Raw genomic sequence first — 18,653 nt, 5'->3', positions numbered from 1 at the left:
AGCATAAAGATGTCCCGGCATATCGTGATGAATTCATGACTGTAGATTGTATTCGTTTAATTCGGACTATCGACTGGAGTTCTCACAAAATACCTGCTTACAAGCAAAGGGGTACGACATAAGGATTCGAGTTGCGCAATAAGAGTTATATGTTCTTAAAGAGCATCAAGTAGTTAGTTAATTACCAAGTAATTAGCAGCAGTCCGCCAATAGGGAATAAGCTATGGGACTTCAAAGGTAACATGGGAGTCTGTAGCAAACACAAGAAAGAAAGTGGTGTTTCTCCCGTCTCTCCTATGTTTGAGATGAGATAGCGATTCAAATGACATGTTCAAGCCACACAGTTGTTGTGGAGAGTAGAAAGGATCGAATGATCCAAACAAAAGCAGTTTGTATAATGTGCACCAACAAAGAAAAGAGATTTCCGAGAAATTTATTCCTGCGAATGTCACAGTCACAAAGAAATTGATCCTGGCTGGATGCATAGGACTAGGGCAGCCCCTAGACGTGTGCTTTATCCGTTCTTACAAGAACTTTGTCAAGTTCGTCACTGACACAGTCGTACTTTCCCAAAAAACGAACATCTGGCACCGTGACAAGTTCTTGAATCTCCAGTCGTTTACACTATCAGTTCTGTGCTCCCCTGTTCCGCAACATGGTTCCACTTGCTCTCTACAAAGTGGGATACCAGGATATCGAACCGAAATCATTCCAGACACCATTCAGTACTGCTTCGACTCTCTTACCACTGAATTGTGTTATCACTGCGAGTCGATGGCCATTGTAAGATGAGCACATTTTATCATCAAACTGCTTTTGTTTGGATCATTCGATCCTTTCTACTCTCCACATCAACTGTGTGGCTTGAACATGTCATTTGAATTGTGTTATCACTGCGAGTCGATGGCCATTGTAAGATGAGCACATTTTATCATCAAACTGCTTTTGTTTGGATCATTCGATCCTTTCTACTCTCCACATCAACTGTGTGGCTTGAACATGTCATTTGAATTGTGTTATCACTGCGAGTCGATGGCCATTGTAAGATGAGCACATTTTATCATCAAACTGCTTTTGTTTGGATCATTCGATCCTTTCTACTCTCCACATCAACTGTGTGGCTTGAACATGTCATTTGAATTGTGTTATCACTGCGAGTCGATGGCCATTGTAAGATGAGCACATTTTATCATCAAACTGCGTTTGTTTGGATCATTCGATCCTTTCTACTCTCCACATCAACTGTGTGGCTTGAACATGTCATTTGAATTGTGTTATCACTGCGAGTCGATGGCCATTGTAAGATGAGCACATTTTATCATCAAACTGCTTTTGTTTGGATCATTCGATCCTTTCTACTCTCCACATCAACTGTGTGGCTTGAACATGTCATTTGAATTGTGTTATCACTGCGAGTCGATGGCCATTGTAAGATGAGCACATTTTATCATCAAACTGCTTTTGTTTGGATCATTCGATCCTTTCTACTCTCCACATCAACTGTGTGGCTTGAACATGTCATTTGAATTGTGTTATCACTGCGAGTCGATGGCCATTGTAAGATGAGCACATTTTATCATCAAACTGCTTTTGTTTGGATCATTCGATCCTTTCTACTCTCCACATCAACTGTGTGGCTTGAACATGTCATTTGAATTGCTATCTCACCTCAAATACATAGGGGAGACGGGAGAAACGCTTTCTTTCTTGTATTTGCCATAGACCCCCGTGTTACATTTAACATCCCATCACTTTTTCCCTATTGGCGGACTACAGCTAATAACTTGGCAATTAACTAACTACTTGATGCTCTTTAAGGATATATAACTCTTATTGCGCAACTCGAGTCCTGATATTTGGTGGACAAACACCGTGTGCGTGGGTTTTCTCGGGGTTCTCCCGTTTCCTCCCACACTTAATTCCACCATTTCATTCATTTCTCATCATCACCGTCTCCTTTAGCGTAGCGGACATAATCGTGGGACGTAAAACTCAAAGATTTCATTTCATTTTTTTCGAGTCCTGATATTGTACCCTTTGCTTGTTAGTAGTGTAGGGAACACCCTGCATAGATTTTGTTCCGGTGGGACTGTGTATTATGATCAAACGAGTCAGGATTCTGTCAGACTTATGACATGTATACATATAATGTGCAGATAGTATAATCCAGAAGACATCGTTGACATGGATCAGTTTGGGATGGTGGTTCTTTTACACTTCTGCAGGCAGTGATGATTTCAGAGGATCTTGTGGGAGGGGAGTAATTCCACCGCGAAGTCATGTCTCTTCCCCGTGTTCAAAGTAGATTCCAAGTATCTTCGCAGTACTTTTTACCCTCAATGTATTGAAACTTTTTCCAGGTAAAAGCCTTTGGAGTCACCACTGCCTTCAGGGTTTTCTGCAGAAACCCTAACTAGACAAATTTACTGAGATCAGAAAATATACTATAAAACTTCGTACGTTCCCCGTAGCGACTATTGAGGGCTAGTTGTGCCAAAATTTTGACTAGCTGTTGCAGCCGAGTTTTTGTCCCTCTGTACACAATAGGTTAAAATCTTGCTTTAACTAAACCTACATGTGTTAGAAAGACCTGTTCATTCCGTATCTGAACATGTCCGCCTTGCTAGTAGTTTCGTCCAATTTCTGCTGGGCGCTAGCAATGACCATAGTTGCAATGTTGCGCTCTGTAATTGCAAATATTTTTTGTTTCAACAGCTGTTATTGTCTTTTATATACAAAGAAAATGATCTGTTCGTATGTTCCTAGAAGAAACCTTCAAAAAGAGATGTATTACTTTTATCTTCATAAAAATCCAGCAAGTATTTGTATATATGTTACAGTTATGAGAAAGAGATCTATTCGTAATCATACATCAAGTTTCTTTTATCTGAAATACATAAAAAGTAGAAATAATGTCATTAAAGCTATGCTTGAAATGTGGAAAAGAAAATATATGGTTAAATTCTCAAAAGGTATGGATCTCTACCTTCTAGCACATATGAGTGCAATAAGAAAAGGTTTCGGAGCATGGATTTTTTTTTTTTAATTGGCCAGGATGTAGAGATAGGAATCTAGTTCGTTGATGGCTCTGGTATTCAAACCGGAAGTGGTAGAAATCAACCATTTCCGGTTTTAACATTAATGACTGTGAGCAAAAATGGTAATAGATAGCAAGAAGCTGTTTTCTGTAATCGATTAACTGTCCCAAGAATACATTTCATCTCCATCCTTAACTTTCTATTAAAACTGGAAATGATAGAAATCCACTACAACTTCCGGTTTCAATATTGATCTACATAAAGCAAAAACGATAAGAGATAGTGAAAAGCGGCTCTTTGGAATCAGTTTAGTGTTCTAAGAATATATACCAATATTTTTTAACTATTTAACCCGGTTGGTTTTTCTATTTAAACCGGAAATGGCAGATATCAACCATTTCCAGTTCTAACGTTGATTGCTATGGAGTGGAAACGGTAATAGGTAACGAGAAGTGGTCTTTATAACCGATTGAGCGTCCAAAGAATATATTTCATCTCCACTCTAATCTTTCTACTAAAACCGGAAGTGATAGAAATCTACTACCTCTTCCAGTTTCAGTATTAATTGAGAAAATATCACGTCATACAAATCAAAGCAGTGTGGTGTGCACGTGATACTGCTACTTTATTTTTAATTTTTAGAATTGAAACTGTGTAGGAAAGTAGGCACCTTTTACTTAACATTTTGGGAAAGTAGGCACCCTATACTCACCATTTTGCGAAAACAGGCACCTTATACTCACCATTTTGGGAAAGTAGGCACCTTATACTCACCATCCTGGGAAAGTAGGCACCTTATACTCACCGTTTTGAGAAAGTAGGCATCTGATACACTTTCGTAGAGTGCGACCAACAAGCCTTGGGGTCTTGAGATTTCTGGTCTGTAAGAAAAGATAGAAAGAGTTATTAGTATATTTAGTAGCATTCTATGTGTGGAGTCCGTCTTGCTTTCTAGAATTTAGCTATTCTTTATTGTTTTGTTATTCTCTAAATTAAATAAATAAAGAAGTGGTGAACACTTTAATAAGATTTCGCCATTTCTCACGTGATTTTATGCTGTATTCGATGTTCATTATTTTTGCTGAAAAGGTAGTATAATAACATTGTAATGAAAATTATTGTTAAAAGTTGAATACTTCATACAAGAGTCAGTGGGAATATTTGATCCTAAAGAAGAGAAAACATGTGCGTTAGCTATGCTTTATACAATACGTTCCATTTACCTATTAATTTATTTGTTTTGCATTCCCTTATGGAATGACTGACTTAATAATGATTTTTAACAAGAAAATAAGAAATTAGTGTATTTGTCACTGGCCTTGCAGAATTTCATTAACAATAAGCAATTCTGGTAACATCTAACCAAGACAGAGTACTACTCACTTTCTTCCTATTTATGTTTGCAGAACTTTTTTGTTTGTCTCTGTTTTAAAACATTTAGTTATTTGTTGCCTAGAAACGACGTAATAATAGAAAATTTAACAAATATTTCATATATTATTTAACATTTCCAGGTGGCTTGAACGAAGATTCCAATGCTCCATTTTAAAAAATAATATTAAAATATAAAAAAATATTTAAATAAAAAGTTACTCGGAAGATAATAACCTCACAAATAAAAATTGAAATAAATTAACATGTTGTCTTAATATGTTTTACGTATGTACAATCTTGTTCAAAAAATTTTAGCCACCCATCTTCTTTAAAAGGCCATATTCTGACAACTATACGTACAAAACTGATTTGATTCTAAGTAAAGGTTGAGGCTGTGCAATATCCGGAGGAGAGTGTTATGCCCATTCGTGCCCAAGTCTTTGAAACATACAGCCCAACACTCCCAACATTTAATCAACTTCTTCTTAGTCAATATTAAGCCTGCTAGTTAAGAATGATCTTTTCTTGTTGAATGCCTCTTTGACTATGGCAATTCTTGGCCTGATCTCTTTGGTGCAGTAAGCATCTCTCGTCAAAATTCATCCCAGATATTGAAAATAATCGACCTCTTCAAGTTTTCTTTGTTCTACTCTGACCCGTAAAGGCGCGTTTTCATGAAATATTCTCATGACTTCGATTTTTCGATGTTGATTTCCATTCCATATATTTTCCCAACGCCAACTATTATGTCCATCTTCTCCGGTAGTCCTTCCTCAGTTTGTCATCAGCATACCTGACCGTGTTAATGATCTGCCCTCTAATCTTGAAATCTCTAATTCCCATTAATGCTTCCTTCATTAAGCATTCACTGTAAATGTTGAGTAATTGGGGGTGACATACTACATCCTTGTATGACTCCTCTTCCAATCTCCACTATATTGGTTTCTCCTTCATTCAAGCGCAACTTCACTCGTCCTATGTACAGGTCGGTCTCTGTAGTTGACTCCGATTTCTTTAAGTATTTTCAGAAGTTTGGTGCAATTGATTCGGTCGAAAACTTTTTTTTTTCAAGTCGATGTAGCAAGAACACAACTCTTCCTTTACGTCAAGAACTTGTTATGATATAATTCTCTTCAACCCAGTAGCATCTCTGGTGCCTTTTCTTTTGCGGAATCCAAATTGGTCTTCCTCCAATATCTTTTCCTATTTTACTTTTCAGCCGCCTGTTCAGTATGCGCGCAATAATCTTGCCAGTGTGGGAAATAAGGCTAATGGTTCTGTAATTGCTGCTCTTCTTTGCTTGCTTTTTCTTGGGTAATGCAACCATTGTAACATTAAGAAAATCCTTTGGCCATTCTCCACTGTAACAGGTCTTGTTAATAAGTGAGGTCAGTACTTTCATTGCATTGTCTCCTAATCCCTTAAGCAAATCTACTGGTAAATCATGGTTTCCATTGGCCTTCCTCTTTAGCATGTCTTTGATGGTTTATACTACAATTTTCAGTATACCGGGTACTTTTTTATTGTCACCTTTTTCTCTGCTTTGATCGCATTTGGGACGATTCTTCTGATTATAAAAATTCTTTGTGTATTCCTCTCAGATTCTAAGGATTCTTTGATGGTCAGTGACTACATGACCTTGTTGATCTTCGATGCCAAACGTGCGTATACTTCTGTTAGCTTTCCCTCCTAATTCTTGTGTTTTCTGATACATCACATCATATCTGCCGCGCCGTTGAAGTTTCATTATTTCTTCACATATTTGTTTCATGTACTTCTCTTTGGTTTTGTCTATCTCTCTTCTCAATTCATTATCTGTTCTTCTGTATTCTTTGATGTCCGTGTTTTTCGCCCTTTGTTTTCCTCCATCTTCTTCGACATCGCTTCAGTTATCCATGGCTTTTTTCGGTGCCCTTTCCAACGTGTCACTGTTATTGTGGAGTTGTCTTGTAGAATCTGTTGTTTAACTTTTCCTCAACCATTTTCGTCATTGCCTACCATATTGAATATTGGATAGAATTTTTCTTCAGTCTCTTCTTTCACATCACTGTCCATACTTCGTAGTCTCTCTAAGTTCCATTTTCGATTTCTACTATTTTTCTTGATTGATTTTAACCAGGTTTGCACTTCCGCCACTAGGAGGTTGTGATCCGAATCAATGTCCGCTCCCGGTAATGTCTTCACGTCTCGTACACTATTCCTGAAACGTTGCTCGACAAGAATATAATTAATTTCTTCTTATTTTGTGGACTTTCCCACGTTTACAGCTTGGTTTTTCTTTTCTTAAACCAGATATTTTTCACCACCATATCATGTTGCCTACAGAAGTTGATCAGCATTTGGCTCAATGTGTTTCTTCTGCGTAGTTCAAGTGGTCCCACCACCTTATTGTCAGCTCCTTCTCGTACTACGCTGTTGAAATCTCTCATTACAACGGCTTTGACGTTACCTCTTCCGTTCTGATGCAGTATGTACACTAATCTCTTCACCATTTCTATATTATTTGTACTTCATTGCCATCATGGTCGATCGTTAGCATATAGACTTGTATTATTACAATGTTCACTGGTTTTGTACTTAGTTTTACATCAAGCGGTTACTACAGCATTCCACTTTGGTTACACTTCTTGCTACTTCGTTCGTCATTGAAATCACGACACCATTCTCGGCCTTAACGCTACCTGAATAGAATATTGTGTGATTTCCTGATATTATCTCACCTTTTCCTGACTATCTCACTTCACTCAAGCTAACTGTGTTCATTTTACATTTATACTTTTCCACTTTTAGATTTTCAAGTTTAACCGCAGATTCCTGTGCTGAAATGAAAGTTATTATTATTTTCTCTTCTGAAGATTCTTTCCGGAGTAGTCCTCATCCGGAGATCCGAACGGGGGACTATTTTACCCCAGGAAGAACCATCATTATATTATTCTCCTCCTTCGTCCTTCCTGGGGAAAAATAATGTGATAGTATTCTCATTTACTTTTTTGTGATAAAGTATAAAAAATAACGTTATAACATTGGATCATAAATACAAAGGTGTATCCAAAAGTTCCAGGACAGTGATCATAACATGCAAACCGCTTGCAGTTCACGAGTTTCCCGCTAGGATGTGTTGCGGTGGAGTCTTGTGAGTCAGTGTGCCGTGTGGTTTGAAGTGGAAGCGTTTGAATGTTGAACGTGTTTTCGTGTGTGTGTTGCATTAGCCGTCTGCGATTTTTCTTATCTCGGCGGTATGGCGGAAGTTGAAGAACAAAGAGTGTGTATCAAATTCTGTATGGCATTGGGTAAAAGGTCATTACAGGCGATGAGAGCATCGTTTATGCTTACGACCCAGAAACTAAACTGCAGTCTTCTCAATGAAAGAGTCCTGGGTCTTCAAGACTCCCCCCCCCCCAAAAAAAAAAAAAAAAAAAAACACACACACACACACACACACATGGAAAGAAGCAAATTGAAGACGATGCTCATTTGTTTCTTTAACCAAGAGGGGATCGTACATAGGGAATTTGTCCCACATGGAAGTACGGTCAATGCAGACTTCTACTGTGATGTCCTAAGAAAGTTGCGTGAAAAGGTGCGTCACAAAGGGCCACAGAAATGGCATAACGGTAACCTCATTCTCCACCACGATAATGCACCTTTACACCGGTCCTTTAAAGTGGCGCAGTTTTTGGCTAAGAACAACATCACAGTGGTTCACTATCCCCCATACTGACCTGACCTGGCCCCCTGTGACTTTTTTCTTTTCCTTAAGCTGAAGCTTCGGATGAATGGGCGAAGATTCGACACCATTCCAGAAATTCAAGAAGAATCGCAGCGGGTACTTGACACTATTCCAATAAAGAACTTCCAGAAATGCTTCCAAGCATGGCAGAAACGCTGGGACTGCTGTATTAATGCAAAAGGGGAGTACTTTGAAGGTGATGGAGGAATTTAACTTCAAAGGTAAGAAACTTCCATTTTACAGATTCTGTTCTGGAACTTTTGGATACACCCTTTGAACTTTCAATATCACTGCACTAAGGAGAAGGGCGGCTTAAGCCAGGTCAGTTCCCCTTGGCTACGCCGCTGATATTTTGAGTATATATACTGCCTGACAATTGCTAGGGAACAAACACATATTGACCCATAACTTTTGGGAATATGACTGAATATTTCAATTGACAAATATTAAGGTGAGTTGGTTTCTCTGCCTTGGAAAGAAACAAACTGTGATAAACCCAGAAGGAAGATGTAAAAAAAAATATGGAGAGAGGATAGAAAATTTAAGTTACCATGACCATAGGAAAAGTTAGCAACTGCGAAGAAAGGAGGAAAAAAGAAGTTGACTAGGGCATATTTTTACAACACGTGAAGGAACTGAAAAAAAAATGCAGAATCTTGAGTTAGGAGGCTCGGCCACCGGATTCGAACCCTGGACCCCTGGTTGGGAGGCAAGAACAGTAACCGATAGCTGACGTCCATTCTGCAAATTAAGTCGCACAACTGTATGAAAGACATTTGGCAAGATCAAAATGAAAGTCTGTTGTCACATTGAATGAAGCCTACGGTTATCTTACGCGTAGTGGTAACCGGAAAATTACGTACCGTGACATTTTTTGCAAAGGACAAACGGGGTTTTACCACCAGTGCCGCAGCGAAATCATGATTGTCGCCGGATCCGGTTAGGAGGAGAAATTCGTAAAGTGCATAAACATGTCGAGGCCAAAGATATTTCCAGAAATCCATCCAGCTTATCAGAAAGACATCGGACGTTTGTTTTACAGAACCAACAAAAACCAGGTGCGGATCCAGATTTTATCATGACATGGAGCACGAGACGAAAACCCGTGTTATTCCTTTTCATGACATTCCTGTAGGAAGCCTTAACTGATTTATGCATAATTTAACAGTTAAAACGACATCTATAATATCTTCGGCCACATACGTTCACAGGTATGGAAAACATACAGGCAGAAATTACTATTGTGCTTCAACATATTTCGTTGCAGTGGAAATTGCATTATAATCCATAATACAGGTGGTCATAGAGCTTTTCATAGGACAAGTATACTTTAAAAATTGAACGAACATAACCCGATCACCCTTCTGTATAGTCATAGCTATTGTAAGCTGCTATAAGGTAATTTCAGAGTTTGAAAAAACCCGTTAAAAAACCCACCTGGACTCATAGGGGTTTTTTTGGGCTTAGTTGTTTTTTTTTTTTGGGGGGGGGGGTAATTGGGGTTTTCCGAAATATTTCAATGTCTTTGGGGTAAAAGTGTTAAATATGATTTATATTTCAAGTTTGTAGTTGTCGCAATTTGCAACAATTTTCTATTCACTGCTGTTTTGAAAAATGACCGCCATTTTGAAATTTTGCATTAGATCACCAAGAAAATCCATTACAGTAAATTTAGATTCGCGTGTTTCTACTCTTAAAATTTCAACCTATAAGACCGAAAATTGCGCTTTGTAGCGTGGATACCCGCAATTAAAAAAAAATGTCCGACAGTTTGAAACTTGAGATTTTATCGCCACCAAAACATATACAGTAAATTTAGTGTGTCTCGTGCTTCTACTTTGAAAATTCAACTTTAAAAAAAACGAAAATTGCACCCTGTAGTGTGTGTGATACATACACACGAACAAACAAATGTAGATTCGAGTCCTCCCTCACCTCAGTGACGTTCGCCAAATATGCATACCAAATATATTAATTAAAACAAAGATATAATTCATGTTTTATAAAATAAATTTTTCAAAATGTCTTATATGAAATAAAATCTTCCAGCACAGAATAAATGGTTTTATTGTTAAAGTTCGCTTTCGATGGTGTGCGTTCAATTACGTGAATTTCCTGAGCATTTTCGGATTGATATGGAATAAGATTAGAAACCCGCTTGGAGTGGAAAAAGCTATGAAATTGGTTAAGGTACAGTTTTTTAAGATCAGGAAGTAAGGGAGACACGGAATGGTGATTCTCTCACATCGTGAAACACTGAACTTAGTTACTATGGAAAATCATTTACTATCAAGAAGTAAGGGAGAGACTGTAGACTATAAAATAATTTCAAACTAAATTAGAAAATATCTTTCACGTTTTAGTTTTTCAATGTTTTGTATCATTTCATCTCCAATGACATTTGTGGACTGGAAGACCTAGCCATATTTCATACTGATTTCTACATTCTGGGCCACTGTTCTCAAATTTTACTATAACATTGTGTTTTACAGTATTTTCTAAAATATAAAATTGCATATTTTACTTCTAATATGCTGTAAGCGTAACCCATACATTAATTTGTTCTATAATTATCTCAGGCTAAAGTAAGTTTTTTTTTTCTTAATTCATTCAGAGCATTCAGAACTTTATAAAAGTCTTAGAAAAGACTTAATTATTATATGTTGAATGTTGTTGTATACCTGAACGTGAAAGCATCTAATTCGCCCAAGGAAAGTCCAAAATCTGGTAAAAATAACTTTTATTGTGATCACCTTAGTTGTACCAATAATATACTAACAAAAATCTCAAAAAAACAGGTGGGTCCAACTAAAAAAAAGAAGTTTTTTTTTTTTTTTCGGGCTGAGCCCACTTGGGATAACCCTGGGTAATTTGCATTGAGGTTTGTTGAAATAAATCTGATCCCTCATCCTACTTGTAATAAACTTTATTCATAACTACAAGTAAGTTATTTTGATAGAGTTCTAAGAAGAGCATAGAAGTGTCAATGAACTGTTCAAGCCAGTGTACAGGTATTTTCAAAGGAAAGTGGGTGATCAAATTTTGTTGTCGGATGTACACAAACGTTTTCATATAGCTGAAATCAGTCAAGACCATGATAATTGAAAATTTTGTAAAATACAGACTTCAGATTGGATTTTTCTAGATTAGGCTGGTATAGAAATTGCAATAAGATGGCGTCATTACACCATAGTACAAGGTGGAACTTCTAAATCAGTTTACTTACGTTCTTTTATCTTGTTTTTCAGGAAAATTTGATTATATCGGTGCGTCACATCAGTGGTGGCACTTATTAGTAGTTGCAGCTCTCTATTTTTGGCATAACACTGGAATTAAGTATGTCGAATACAGGATGAATCACGGATGCGGAAGCGACTTACAGTTTTGATGAGTGTCCACTGTAGTGAAGTGAGTGTGTTTTTAGGTATGTGCCTGTAATAAATTTTCTGGTTCGAAATGTATCGTCACTCCTTGTCGATGCAAAAGTGAAGAAGAGTGCTTGGGAACTCTTGTGGAAGCTATGTGAATTCAATTACTATTACAAATCTTTGGAAACATGTTATGTTATCATTTCGAAATACGTAAGATACTTCTTTTGTACGTATTCTTTTCTACTTAATTGACTGGGGTTTAATGTAAAACGGGACACTTTGCTTAGAATGGAATCTGAACCTATTGGGGAAACTGGGACAAGAGCCTCTACTGGGGATCGCACCTGGGACCACACACACTAAAAACATGACCGTTGGCTGTTTGTTCATTAAAGAATAGATTCCTGTTTCACAAGCGCAAACATTGACAATATAAACTGTAACAGTACTTTCGCTCTTTGTCAGCTTCCGAACATAGTCGGTTTGCTACTACCATTTATTTTTCATTTGTATTAAAACAAAATGTCTCCCACACGCTTTAACACATTGTTGAAATTGTATTCGTTTTATGTATTTTGTAAAACGTCTTCCGCGAATATTTTAAAGTGCGTTTTCAATTTATAGGTGACCGTATTTTAAGTTCAATTCTACTTTTACATTTGATTGAAAATGTAAAATAACGTTAAAATACTCACGTTAATATAATAGATTGTCATTATTTTACATAATAGACTACAATAACTTGAAGGTCTATAATTCTATTATTAGCTGGTAAACTTGTAGCTATTTATTTATTTATTTATGCTACTTAAAGAGCGGCAGAATGGTCATTCGTGCCTTGTTAAGGTATTACTTATTTTCTTGTACTATCCAGTCAGGAAAAATGAGCAGAGTTCTTTTAACACATCAACAGTTCAAATTTGAATGCTCGCCTGATTGACCTAAAGGAAAGAGATGGAATAATCTCAAATTTGTTGATATTGAAATGCCATATGTATATCGTATTCTTTACGAAAATAACTCACTAATAAGTGAATTGACAATTGCCACCTGCTAACAACGAAGAAACTGACTCTAACTTAGAAGTTTATGTGGTAGTACGTAGTAGTAGTGAGTCTCTTTAGTATTATTGGAGAGTATGTGGGTTCTTGTGTAGAATTAGCTGCCTAAAAACTTCTAAGTTAAGACGTCAATAATAAAGGACAATTGCATCCATAAATAATGCCATATCCCATTTTGGGGCTTTCTTTACAAAGTGTATTTATTGTGTTTTACTTTGACATATAGTTTAAATGATTAAAAAAAATGTATTACTAAAATAGAACTTTTAATGTAATTTTTAAATAGAAAGCAAAAATATACACAAATATTGCTTTTATTTTTACCAGTGTCTTGTTAATAAAAATAACATTGAAAGAAAGTATGCACAGAAATTTAAAATAGTGGAAAGCAGTGTATTAATAGTGAAATAGTGTTGTTCTTCTGCTGCTCTTCATGAAATATATTGTCATTTCATTTAACATAATAGTTGAGATAAAATAGTTGCAAAGTATCTTGGATACAGTCCTGGTAATATTTGGGTATCTAAGTTGACTTTTACCTTGCTTTGTATAAATAGAACAACAGATTTATGATGTCAGTATGCAAAAAGGTATGAATCGCCTAGGAAGGTGATCAGCAGTTGGTACTAATTTCTGTTATCTTCTGTTCGTTTGCATGAAGTTAAATGCTCCTTGAGAAAAGAAAATATGTAGAGTTGTTGTTAGTTAATATTACCTATCTACAATTTAATGTTCCTTTTACAGTTGCGTCAAATATATATATATATATATATATATATATATATATGACTAAAAATGTCAGGTTGCTAATATACTCTACGTAATCTATATTATAGGTTTATTTATTTTTTTTTCATTAAAAAGAAAAATAACATTTTGTGTTGATGGGTTGTTGTGTCTTACGACTTATATAAATTTTAACAGCGGAATTTAATTACCATAGAAATGTGGCGGAAAGCAGTCAATAAGGTTATTAGGTGTAGAAAGTAGTTTATATATTTGCGTCTGTAATAGTTACTGAAGTTTTATGTAATTTGCTCAATTTTTGCATCGTATATATATATAAAGATACATGACATTGCAATTGTTAACATGATTTTGTGGTATTTTGGTTACCCTATAAACTGCGCAGTACACCTAAGTACTTAATTTTTAGAAAGTGTTTCAGTATTCAGAGAATAGTTGAAGCTATATTGTTTGGAAACTTATATATGTTTAGAATCAACTTACGTATATTATATATCTGCATTCGGATTCATTTTAATCATAAAACTTAGTAACAGCCAGAAGCGGATCGTGAGGAAAGTCTCCCTGGTAAAAATTAGTTTTATCGGTTGAAACTAAGGGAATAAAGGTTATTTCATGTTTTAATTATTGTATACAACAATTAGTAAATGAAAAAAGTATCTTTTTCTTTTAGTTTCAAGCGAAGAAACTAATTTTTACCAGTGTCACTTCTCTTGAGAGGTTCCTCTAGTAAGAAATGTTCCTGTAAATAACTATGGTTTAAATTCCTGAACATTTTAGATATACGAGATGTACACAGGATTTTTCAGATTATAGGTGAAAGATTTTCTCTTTAGTATAAAAATAATAGATAAGTAATACCAAAGCTTTCATTTACTATAGCAATCAGTGAATTTGTTTTAAAAAAAATATTATAGAAGGCGGCATTAGGATAATCTGAGTTGGATATTATATATACACTAACTATAGTATTTAAAACATCTGTTTATTTATAGTACTGTAGTTGCTCTGTAAACAAGTCACATTGGTAAAATACAAATGTTATCACTGCAAACTAAAGGCAGAAAGTTCACCTAATGTAGTAATTCTTGCATGTAGCTTTTTGAAACTTTCTTCCCGTAACTTGTCGCGAAAACTTTTAAATGTTTACCTATATTACTTCCCTTAACAGCGCCACACTATGTAGATTAATAAGTTCACTCGTATGTTCATATGTTCTGTGGTACATAAACATTCTCTTTTTTATTTTGAGTTGATTTTGTATTTAGCATCCCTTTCAGCAGCGAAGGAATATGAGACGGGGACTTACAGCTTAATGTGGGATCCGAATCACATGAGCTCCCGCCGGGAATCGAACCCGAGTCCTCCCACGGAAAATGCGCATACCGTAACAGCTTAGCCACGAAGGAGCTCACATTCTGCTTTTGAAGGTGTGTGTTACTTAAAATATAGATACCTTGATGCAGATATATCTATCAAGATACTTGTCACACAATATTGTTAACTGCAATAATAATACTATTCCAAGTTTATTTTTTATTAAAAGCAAGTATACGAAAAAAAATTAGTAAAAAAAATCTTACTTTATTATTGATATTCCTGAGCAGTCCATTCGTTATTGGGATACTACGAATTGTTTCTGTCCACAATGGAGTACTGAAATGTTGATAAACGGAGTGGTAGCATTAACCCTCGCATTGCCTAGCTGTATTTTTTGTAACGCGGACTACTAAAGGGAAAGTGATTTTGTACCCACTTGTTAAGGTTAAATATATCTCGCAAAAGAAACAAATTAGAAATCCTCACAAAATTCTACGGTGACTGAAGTGAACAGATCACAGGATAAGACTAACACCTATTTATTATACTGCAATCTAGGAATGACACTTCTAAATGTCAGCCACATCTACCAACCGGGGGGGGGGGGGCTTTGTGCCACCAACTTAAGACAGCAAATTTATGAGCCCCACTAGCGTTCAATTTGCACCATCGTAAAGTATACGCTTTAGCTAAACATGTTGAGCAATAACATATATTTTTTTTAACAATTTTAAAGAACCAATTGGAAGAGTAATTTCGAAAAACATACTGTGGTAGGCACAAAGTAACCCCTCCCCCATTGGTAGTGCAAGAGTTAAGGCTTTTCAGTAGGCTCACCCACTTTTTTTTAAATTTAGTGTATAACGTAAAGACAATAAAGAATATTAAAAATTTAAGAAACTAAGTTAGATAGTATCTACAAAACGCTATTATACGAATTAATAATTGTTCTCGAGACCTTTCATTTAATGTACAAATTTGGGTGCTCAACAATGATGATGTCACAAACTACGCACCCAAATTTCTGGTCTAGAAGGAAAGGTTTAATGTATGAAATAATCTTTCTTCTTAGCTCGGGACATAGAATTATCGTATCAGCGTAACATAATTTATCAAGTGAATAGTTTTGCTCATAAATACATAGATAGATATATAGGAGGCAGTACGTAAATTCAATTGCGAGAACATGTTAGATAAAAACATTATTTTCTAGAAATCAATTTTAATCTTTCTGTTTATATGTGTCTCCTTCTTTGTATTTTAGGTGAGTTATATTTAAGGGATCAACTACTGAAAACTTCATGTGGGTCACTGTACACTTGTAGTTGAAGTCTCATTGCGTAACATTAGATTGGGGTTTATTATTTATGGCTCAGATTGAAATATCTCCCATTTTCAACTTACGAATAAAGTAATATCAACATTTCCAACGACAGTTGTTGGCATTGTAGCTAATTTTGTTACGACAAGGTACATTTTGCATATAATTTGCTACAAATGTACGGTACATCATAATACGTTTCATTATTAAACCGTTATGTGATATGTGCAATAAAACATTGTTTGGAATCGTTATACTGCAGTTTTATAAAAACTGCGAATGTAAATAGTTATTGTTGTGTTTAAAAAGTAAAATATTTTTTAAAGAAATTTTTAACTTGTTATTTGGTTGTAGTACTTATCCGTTGTCTTTTCCACAACTCTTAAAGTATTATGTAGATAAACATTTAATGTATATACACTGTGATATTAATTTATAATTATGTTTGAGAAATATAAACATATATATATTATCGACAATATTCGTATTTTATTGATGTATGTTTATGTCCCATGCACTTACTTTTAATGATTCCGTTCATGATTGAGAGACGTCGCTACATCTGTGACACGTTCTAAAGAGACTTTTGAGTTGAGTGCGGATCTTTAGTTCCGAAGTTGGTGCATTCGGATGCCGAAAGGAGTATATACATGTACTGCTGTTGAATATTGCAATGAAGAGGAATTATTATTATGAAGTTCTTGGTATTTTTTAGTAGTACATTTGTTTTACAGGAAGTTAGAATCCTTCTGATCTCAGCATTCTACGTATTATCTTCCGAGTTACTGAAACATATAAAATAATACTTGTTACAGAGGTAGGAAAATAACCTAGTAGGATTATTCTGGTTGAAGAGGTTCAAAGTGAGGATGTAAGCTACATCGAGTACTGGAGCTTTGGTAACTTTTCAGTTTCCTGCTAATATATTTGGTAATTTTCTCCCCAAATTAAAATCATATCGAGACGTTATGGGGCTAAATATGAGGAGCGACCAGAAAGTTTTTGTCCAGACGTATTTGTATCTAAGAAATGATTTAGAACAATGTTTTTGCTATCACTTTCCTATATATATTTTGCACGCCTACGCACTTTTATCTTTTCCTCTGTAACAACTCAGTGCTTATAGAGAAGAAAATATTTTCTTCTGTTCCTACAGTTATTAACCAATAGTATCCATAACGTCTTCATTGCTGAAAAAATGTGACCCTGGAGTTGTTCCTTAAGTTTTTGGAAAAGACGATAATCACTTGAGGCCAAGTCAGATGAACACAGTGGGTGCTCTAGTACTTGAAACCCTTACTTCCAAATAACAGTATTTGCTGTCAGATATGTGACTTGGGGTATTGTCTTGAAGAAACTAAACACCACATCATGTCGCAGTTTTCGATCTGTTTTTTGAGTGACAAATTGGCAGCTATAACTCTTGCGCAATGATGACTCTGATCCGGTGATAATATAAGCACCGCCAAACGACAGATCAGGTTACTGATATCCGAAAGTTCAGTAAAAATGAAACTAGCGCTGTCAGATGGTATGCTAACAATATCGGCTAGCGCTTAATGGTGTACCGTCTGTCACTTTACATCAGTTCTTCTACGCGATGGATGTTTTCCACAAAAATAGATATTGATGTGTCTCGAGATTTAGAGCAGTTTGTATCACATAAATGCCTTCTGTAGAAAAACTCATTCTGCTATTTCTTTATGAGGGAATATGTAGGAGCATTATCACTAAAGACCGGCAGTTGTGGAAAAATGAAACCCCAAAAACGGTAGGTTAAATAACTTTTAAAATGGCACGTTATGTTGCAAACGTGAATATATCCATTATAATTTTATGCCATGCCAAAAGTGTACATTAAATGCGTTAATCTATATTAAAGAATGTAAATGGCACTAATTAATAAATATGACAGAAAGTATCAATAACCAGAACACATCAAAACGAAAAAAAAAAAAAAAAAAAAACCGAGATGAACTGAACTCCGAGCTCCCGGTGTGCAAAGCTGTGGAACACAGCTCCTATTCCCAAGCCGAGCCTGTCCCTAGCGGAGTTCTGCCACTAAAATGGCTATCTCTATTCCTTAGACGATGGGCTACTTGCCTACAAATTTCGCTCAGATCCGGCTGGTAGTTACTGAGAAATAAAGTATCGCATACACACACACATATACACACCTGGAGTCAAACTATGCCTACGTCGGTAGCTAAATGAAAATTACGGATCCTAGAAATATTGGTATCGTAAATATAAACTGCAGAGAAAATATGGTAATGAATACCATGATCAAAAAGTATGTTCACAAAGAAAAAACTCACTTCATATTAAGTAAACTTTACTTTGCACTTAATAGTGCCACACATAGTTCACTTCTGATTGCACGATATCACAAGCATTATCTTCAAATTGTCCACACACAAGTTATATCGTCTGTCCTTTCAGATGTGTTTGAGACCTGAAGATGATCGTTTAGCATCTACCGTTATTGACAGAATATTTGAAACATGCAACAATCTTCCCACATAGCACACTGCGTCCCTGAGATGTCCCATTTTGATCCCAATCATCCCATTCGGTTCCCGGGATTATCGGGACAATGAGAAGACATCCCATGAACGTCCTGCATGGGACGTCCTGAAGGATTCCCATGTAGGATGTCCACGGGACGTCCCAGATGGGACAGGAGGTCCG

At 35.9% G+C, this 18,653-nt stretch overlaps 1 protein-coding gene across 1 annotated transcript in view; it reads left to right on the top strand.

The window, feature by feature from the left end:
• LOC145676576 (progestin and adipoQ receptor family member 3-like) overlaps positions 1-16,459 on the top strand; it is a 42,126-nt gene extending 25,667 nt beyond the window's left edge. Inside the window, exon 7 of the mRNA XM_081747413.1 lies at positions 11,391-16,459. Within this exon, the coding sequence (XP_081603539.1) occupies positions 11,391-11,530 (140 nt within the window). The 3' untranslated portion in view covers positions 11,531-16,459. The remainder of the gene's footprint in view (positions 1-11,390) is intronic.
• The last annotated feature ends 2,194 nt before the right edge of the window (positions 16,460-18,653 follow it).

Source organism: Thermobia domestica, unplaced genomic scaffold (genome assembly GCF_964235325.1).
Source record: "Thermobia domestica unplaced genomic scaffold, izTheDome1.hap1.1 HAP1_SCAFFOLD_228, whole genome shotgun sequence".
Taxonomy (NCBI): Eukaryota; Metazoa; Arthropoda; class Insecta; order Zygentoma; family Lepismatidae; genus Thermobia; species Thermobia domestica.
The sequence above is the reverse complement of the archived record's forward strand: the minus strand, read 5'-3'. Positions and strand labels throughout refer to the sequence as shown.